Source organism: Otolemur garnettii, unplaced genomic scaffold (genome assembly GCF_000181295.1).
Source record: "Otolemur garnettii isolate 467f Iridium unplaced genomic scaffold, OtoGar3 scaffold00002, whole genome shotgun sequence".
NCBI classification, from domain to species: domain Eukaryota; kingdom Metazoa; phylum Chordata; class Mammalia; order Primates; family Galagidae; genus Otolemur; species Otolemur garnettii.
The window spans coordinates 42,756,653-42,765,293 of NW_003852397.1; the positions used below are offsets into that span (position 1 = coordinate 42,756,653).

The 8,641-nt window shown below is 35.0% G+C and overlaps 1 protein-coding gene across 2 annotated transcripts in view; it reads right to left on the minus strand.

The window, feature by feature from the left end:
• NGLY1 (N-glycanase 1) overlaps positions 1-8,641 on the minus strand; it is a 68,523-nt gene that overhangs the window by 37,014 nt on the left and 22,868 nt on the right. For both annotated transcript variants that reach the window (XM_003781750.2, XM_003781751.3), the window contains exon 4: positions 4,460-4,625. In XM_003781750.2, the coding sequence (XP_003781798.1) occupies positions 4,460-4,625 (166 nt within the window). The remainder of the gene's footprint in view (positions 1-4,459; positions 4,626-8,641) is intronic.

The window sequence follows — 8,641 nt, forward strand, 5'->3', positions numbered from 1 at the left end:
ATCTGAAGCTGGATAGAGCCTTCGTGATCACATATTAGTGCAAGAAGAGAAGAATTGTCTCAAGGTCAGCAGAAATAAGCAGAGATAGCAGAAATAAGTCTAGGGCCCAGGTCAGTTATCAAAAATAAGGAAATGACACAGTATCATAGTAGAATGATGACAAAAATTACCAAAATACAAGAGATACCAACATATCTAAATGACATACATGAAAACTGATTAAAGATTAAAAAGAAAAAGACATACATAGTTAGTCCTCAAGAAATTCTTGGTTTCTCTACAAAGCAGGAGTTAACTCATCCCTAAAATAATAAAAAGCTGAACTGAAAAATTAATGACTTTTCTTGGATCCATTAAAGAACTAAAGTCACAAGGAAGACTATCACTCTATAATCCAGAGAGAGAGGCAAATACAGAAAAATCACAAACAAGATCCTGCTTACATGAGCAGAAGCCACTGGAGCCATAAACTAGTAGGAACACCTAAATGGTAACCTTTGACAAACTGCTGGACACTGAGTATGTACTAGCTTGAGAGTCTCCATGCTTTTGTGCATTTTGTCTCCAGGAACCCTACCAGGTTGTCATGATGAAGAAACAGGTAAGACCCCTTTGTGACTTGAGGAAGAAGGAAAGAGTAAGAACCATGAAGTAGTGTTCTCTACAATTAAGGACTACTCTTTAAGAAAAAAGATTTTACCAGAGCCTTTTCTGAACTGAGGAAGGGTACTGCCCTGACTGCAGTGTGATGTTCAGGTATTTAGGCAAACTCACTCCCATGACTGAGATTTTAACACTGATATCAAAAGATTACAGAAAGTTCTCCTTCCCCATATCTTACCATCATCCCAAAATGGCTACAGTACAATGAGGGTAGATTACAACACCTGTAGGATACACACTCTAGGAAGCCAAGCTTCTGACACCTGTAGCTATAGGAAAAAATAGGAACAGAACACTAATATAACTGTGGGAAATTTCAAAATGGAACAGAACATCTAAGAACTGTGGCTAATTTAGGAAGAGAGTTAAATGAAGGTAAAATAAAATACATCACTGAGCTATCAGAAGGAAAAGACAGAAAGAAGCAGAAGCAATATTTGAAGTAGTAAGGTCTGAGAATTTTCAAAAAACTAATGCAATACCAAACCACAATACAGGAAGCTCAGAGAACCCCAAGCAGGATAAATCTTCACCTTGGCATATCTTATTCAAATTGCAGAGAAACAAAATAGAGTGAAAAATCTCATTTTTGTTTTTTTTATTTCCTCCTTCCTTCCCTCCTCACTGAAAATCTTGATTATGGAATATGGATAGAAAATATAGCAGACTTTTCCTCAGCAACAATGCACAAAAAAAAAAAAAAAAGAGAGAGAGAGAGAGGGAGAACAAAGTGAAATATTCAAAGTATGTAGAGAAAAAGTCCACCAGCTTAGAGTTCTGTATCTCAGTAATATTATCCCTCAAACATGAAGGTAAAATACTTTCCCTGGGAAACAAAAACTAAGGAAATTCACCTCTAGCAGAACTGCTCCAAAAGAAACATAAGAAAATGGTATAGGTTAGAAACTTGGATCTGCATTAACAAAGGAAGATCATCAGAGAATAAACAGATGAAAATAAAATAAAATCACGTATTTTTCTTACTTAATCTAAAAAACAACTTTAAATAATAATAATAGCAATGTGTTGGGAGATTGGCATATATGGAAAAGTGAAACAAATGATGGGAACGTCATAGGGCACTGGTCCCCAACTTTTCAGCATCAGAGACTGGTTTCATGGAAGATAATTTTTCCGTGGGATTGGGGGTAGTGTGAGGGATGTTTTTGGGATGATTCAAGTACATTACATTTATTGTGCAGTTTATTTCTATTATTATTACATTGTAACATATAATGAAATAATAATACAACTCACCATAACACTGGATCAGAGGAAACCCAGAGCTTGTTTTCCAGCTAACTACATGGTCCTAGCACTAGCATTACCACCTCAGCTCCACCTCAGATCATCAGGGATTACATCCTCATAAGGAGCTCACAACCTAGATCCCTTGCCTGCAGTTTGTGGTAGCATTCATGCTCCTACGAGAATCTAATGCCACCGCCAACCAGACAGGAGGCAAAGCTCAAGCAATGATGTGAGCAATGGGGAGCAGCTGTCAATACAGATGAAGCTTCACTGGCTCACCTCCTGCTGTGAGGCCGGGTTCCTAACAGACCAGGCACAGGTATTGGTCCGCGGCCCAGGGGTTGGGGACTGCAGTCATAAGGGACAGGAGGGAAGAACTGGAACAATTCTATAAAAAGGCACCTGCAACTTTACATAAAACAGAATAGTGTTTTTGAAGGAGGACTAAGATTAGTTAAAAATATTTATTGTAAAACAGGGCAACTACCAAAAAAATAAAATAAAATGAACAATGTCCCAGAAATTACAGTGTTAAGAAACGACTTAAGAAATAAAAAGCAATTACATAAAAACTCAAAAGTAAAATGCTATCCTTGGGACAATTTAATAACTCAAATCCCAAAGGCCATGAAAATAATAATAAAAAATTGGAGGTGATGAATATAGCAAGTGTTATTCTGAGTTGTTTACATATACTAACTCATTTTTTCTTAAAATTATCATTCATGTTTTAAACAAAAATACTGAGGCACAGAGATTAAATTATTTGCTCAGTGATACAAAACAGCAGAGCTGAATTTACACAAGACACATGGCTTCAGATCCACTATTTTTTTGGTGATCTTCCTGCCTCAGCCTCCCAAATAGCTGGACTACAGGCACCTTCTACCTTGTCCAGCTAATTTTTTATAATTTTTTGTAAAGAAGGGGTCTCCCTATGTTACTCAGGCTAGTCTTAACTCCTGGCCTCAAATAATCTTCCTACTTTGGCCTCCAAAGTGTTGGGATTACAGGCGTGAGCCACCATACTTGCCCTCAAAATCCACTCTTAGTTAGTAAATAATGTCTATTAACAATAGTGAGTCAATGGCCTAGACTCTACTGACATGGATTAATTCTAAATATGGTTTACACTTACATTAAAATTCACTAATTCAGGTCTCTCTCTCTCCTCTTCTCCTTCATGAGAGGGACCCACTTCTAACTCTCTTTGAAAGTATTCTAAACTTTCTCTTAAATAAAAGTTCTCTTTGTTACATTGAAAAAAAATTTAGGAATTCAAATTCACAAATGATAACACCACATATTCCATGGACTAAAGTCCTGCTTCACCTAAAAACATTCACATATCTAGGATTAAACTGCAAATACATACATATTCAGGTAATGTTTTTCAAAGAATATTCCAAAGACTTAAATAGACATTTTTTCAAGGAAGACAAATGACCAATAAGCACATGAAAAGATGCCAACATCACTAATCATCAGGGAAATGCAAATCAAAACTACAATTACATACCATTCATCCTCATTAGCATGGCTACTATCCAAAGTCAGAAAACAGTAAGTGCTGATAAGGATGTAGAAAAATTGCAACCCCGTACACTGTTAGCAGAAATGTAAACTGATACAGTCACTGTGGAAAACAGTATGGTGGTTCCCCCAAAAATTAAAAACAGAATTACCTTATGATCTAACAATTCTACTTCTGAGTACATACCCCAAAGAACTGAAACCAGGGTCTCATTCAAAGCAACAGTATTCACTATAGCTAAAACACGGAAGCAAACCAAGTGTCCATGAATAGATGAGATGGATAAGCAATGTTTATACACACATGGAATGTTGGACTGCAAAAGGAAGGTAATGGTTACAGTATGAATGAACTTTCAGGTTCTTTATGTTAAGTGAAATAAGCCAATTACAACTACTGTATGATTCCACTTATATGATGTAGAGCAGTTAAAAATCACAGAGACACAAAGTAGAAGAGTAGTTGCCAGAAGCTACAGACAAGGGGGAATGGGAAGTGACTGATTAATGGGTATGGCATTTCGGTGTGGGATGAAAAAATTCTGGAGATGAATAGTGGTGATGATTGCACAACATTAGGAATGTTATTTAATACCCCTGAACTGTACACTTAAAAACGATTAAGATGGTATATTTACCACAATAAAAATTGAAGGAAAATGTTTTTATCAATAAATGTTAATATGAGGTATTTGCAAAAAACTATATTATTCTATTTCTTAAAAATCTAAATAGAAATAGGTTAAATATTTACAATTTACACAGCAAATGGCACTTCAATTGTTCCTTGGTATGCAACAAGAGTGGCTCTAGGACTCCACATATACTCAGGTCCCGGAAAATGTCCCTACAAAACTCAAGTATATCCACATTGGTTGAAAATAATCTATGTTATCACTGGACTCCTGAAGTTCGAACCAGTATTGTTCACAAGTCAACTATATTTCAGCTATATATGTTTATTTAGCAATTTCACATATTTAGCAATAAATGATTATGCAAAGCTACTTACCTTTATCCAATTTTCTAGCTCTAGATAACTTTTCTTGTGATTTTCTTTTTAGTTCTTGGACTGGAATACAAGTCAATGCTTTCTCTTGGAGCGCAAGATTTTCATAGACCAGCACATGTTGAATGTTGGACTGAAGAGCTTTTAGAATAGGTGAATTAGCAGTAACCTAATAGAAAAAAAAACTGAAATTAGCTTTTCATGGTATGCTACAAAAATATCATATAATAAAAAACACTGTGGCTTTTTGATTTCATCAAAGGGAGTATATGGACTGAATAAAATAATTATACACCGTATCTTTATAACATTGGTATTAGAATATAGTCACATCTGTGTCAGAGTCTAAGATCTACTTTTTCTTTACACATTCTTGAGTATATCAACAGGGATATGCTAAATTATTGACCACAAGCCTGAAACAATATAGCACTCTGAGCAATGCATCTGACAGCCCTTTCCACTTCAAGTCTATGTAAGGGACACCATTAGCAAAGGAGGCATGCGTTTAAATAATCAGATCTCAAGAAATTCCTAAATGAGAAAAATGAGATAGGAGTGGACTAGAGGAAGAAACCCTGATGACCATCTGGAGAAGGATGGTGGTGATCGCTGCACAACATTGTGAATGTATTTAATAACATCCCCCCAAGAGAGGGTGGTGATAAAAAGTAAAAAACAAAACAACAAAAAAAATAGTTTGCAAAATAATCCCAAGGCCAGAGACGCCACAAGATCCACAGAGCAGGAAGGGACCTTGAAGCAAACATTAGAAAGAAGGCCGGGCTCTGCAGAAGAACAGCTAGTTATTTTGGCCTATTCCTCCTTTTACCCCATCAACAAAAAAGTCCACCTCCATCATTTTTGGTCTCCATCATTTTCCCAATATGTAACACATTTACACAGAGAATGGTGGGGTGCATGCTTGAGTCCTCAAAATAAAAAGAAGTAACCAAGTCCAGAACAGTTACTTTAAGCACAATCCACAATGCAGGGTGTCCTGTCCCTCCTCCAGCTGCAGAAGCAAATGTAGCATTTGCCCACAAGCTGGCAAGAAGTCTCAAGTGTATACAGATCTATAACAATAAACCATACTGTTGAGGAGATGCATTGAAATCACTATCAGAAGAGCTAATCATGTAGCAACGGCAGTGATTTGACATTACATTTATTTAATTTGCCAATAAATAATCATTTATTGCTAAATGATTGGCAATGAATACAAAGACTAAAAAACACCTTATCTTCAGAGATTCAAGATATACTGTATTTCAGAGAAAGACTCAATGATGGAGCTTGGACATAAAAATTTAAACATTAAAATAATGAACAAAGTACAAATGGTGTCAAGCAGTAGAATAAACATAGCTGAAGAGGGAATGATTTAAAGGCTTAGCAAGGCATTTTCTGAGAATAAGGTCTACAAAGAACAAATGGACACTGAGGATAAATCCAAAGGTCCCCAAATCTAGTTAACAGAAATTCTAGAAAGAGTAAAAACAATGGAAGAAAGTATCATCTCAAAAAAATAATGGAAAAAAATTTCTGATAGCTAGTATGAATGGAAAATAAAGCAAACAAACAAAAACTAGGCATGTAATGCTGACATTTCATTAATAGGTTAGTAAAAAAAAACCCGAAATTCTAAAAGCCTTCAAGCAAAAAGACGTAGTTTGATGTCAGACATCTCAGTGAAAACAATGAAGCAAAAGTTTTGAAATTCTGAGGGAAAAGAATTCAGAACATAGAATTTATACCTAGTCAAACTAATGATGTAAAGGGGCAAAACAAACACATTTTCTCATATAGAACAACATAAAAGTATATCCTCCCAAATCCTATCTAAAAGAATTATTAGAGAAATTACAGTAGCCAAAAATATAATACATCCTAAATAAGAAAATAAGATATCCAGGAATAAGATCTGAAATAAAAGCAGCAAGGATGTGTTAAAACAAAACAAAAACAAAAAGATCAAACAAATAAAAAAAATCTGGTAAAACTTAAGATTAGATTGGTACAAAAAAAATCACACTGGAAAGCAAAATTTCAGAGTATTTTCATAAGGAAGATGGCAAGGAAGAGAGCAGAACAAAGACTCCTGTCCTACTGTAAGATGTTGGTAGAAAAATTTTAAATTAAATATTTGCATTAAAAATTTCAGGTCAATAATTAGATGACTAAAAAGATAATACTCAACTTCCTAATTCTTATAAGGATAAAAATGAGGAAAAACTTGATCAATCTAAACAAAACATAATGGGCAAAAAAAAAAAAAAAAAGACACAGACAATACAAAATAAGATGTCAGAATCAGTCTGAAGATGAGTAAGTACAGTCAATGTGCATATTATAAAGAAGAGATAGACTGATAAAAAATAATAAAAAACAATGACTAAATACTTTAATGTCAGTCACTGCATTAAGTACAGGAATGGGTGCATAAGACTGATATGATCAATTTAAGGTCAAAAGAGAAAAGACTTAATAAAAATATCCTAACAGAACCACCACAGAAATTCAACAAACGTATCTGTGCATCTGCGTGTATGTATGTATGTGTTACATACTGGGAAAATGATAGAGACCAAAAATAAAGAAGGTTAACACCCTCACAGAACAAGTAATATATAAATACAGAAACAAATAGTGATAATGTTCACTTACGCAAACGTTTATTGATCCTTTATTTGCTAGGTCCTGGGGATACAATGGTAAGTTAAACAATGAACCCATGGGTATGTTAAATGTTATTATGCAAATATAAAGGATAAAATGAGAATTTACAAACTGAGTATTGAACCTAGACGTCTTTGAAGAAATCTAAGCATTGGAGGAATATGTAGGATGAGAAGAAGCTAGCAAAGAGGTAAGGGAAAAGACCATTCTTATCAGAAGGAACAGCACATACGAAGACGAGAAGTTTGTGTGTTGGGGGATAAATAACCATTACATATTCTGAAGTATCAGAGTGATCAGGGTGTTTCGTGCACAGACAACTAACAGAAAAATGGTAGGAAGTAAAGCTAAAGATGAAACTGGGTTGGTAAGCAGCTAGATGTTTTGGTATCTGTCCACTGTATTGAGAAGCCATTAAAGAGATTTAAACAAGAGAGTAAAGCAATCAGATTTGTGTTTGCAAAGTATCGTGCTAGCTGCTATGTGCATGTCCATGCTGGACTACTGCAGAACTCCAAGATAGCTGATGGCTTAAACTTGGTAGTTATAGCACAGGTAGAAAAAAGTAAATGAATATGAGAGAAATTTACGAAGTGAAATCCGTAAGTCTTAGTGACCACATGGCAGAGTAGGAAATAAAATCAACTAGGGTTGGTACCAGCACCATGAAGCAGGAAGTAGAATTAACAAGTCTTAGTTACAGGAAGTCAAGAGTAGTTAAAAAAGGAGAAAAGTGTATAAGAATGACCCAACTTTTTTTTTTTTTTTTTGACATGACCAACTAGGTCAGGAGTTGAACCACTTCCAATAGGAGAAAGCCCAGGAATTGACCAAATGAGCTAAAGATTATTACATAGTCAAGTAAAAACAAACTAAAGTCTGTGCATTAAACTGGAGAGATTGTGGATGATCATAAAAACACAGTCTTGTATGTAATACTGTTAATAAGGAAAACAAGTTGCAAGAGATCGAGTTGTGCAAGTGGTAGCCCAAAGTGGGCTAAGTGTGCCAAAGAAGCTATGATATACTGTTTTAGAATTAAACTTACTCTTCAGCACCTCTTTACATTATTTTATGTGTATAGTATATTGCCATAGCAGTATGTATATGTTAATTATAAATGAATATAAAAAAACATATTTAGAATATATGAGGTCAAACAATTAAGTTTGCAAACATCCTAGAAAAAGTGTTACATACTTCACTGCTGAATATTACTATAGTCACCTTCGAAGTACTCCCCTTGGGAAGTTATACATTGATGCCCATTGATTACCCTTCAAAGCAGTTTTACAACTCATTTTTTAGAGTGGCCATCAGAGTTGTCATTGTACAAGGTCAGACAATTTACTTGGCAAACTCATCCTAGAAAAAGGGGTACATATCTCACTGCTAAAATCACTATGGCCTCCGTTGAAGCACTCCCCCTTGGGACAGTATGCACCAATGTCAGTGCCTAGTCTACCCTAGAAAGCACTTTATCTGGTTTTTTTTTTTTTTTTTTTT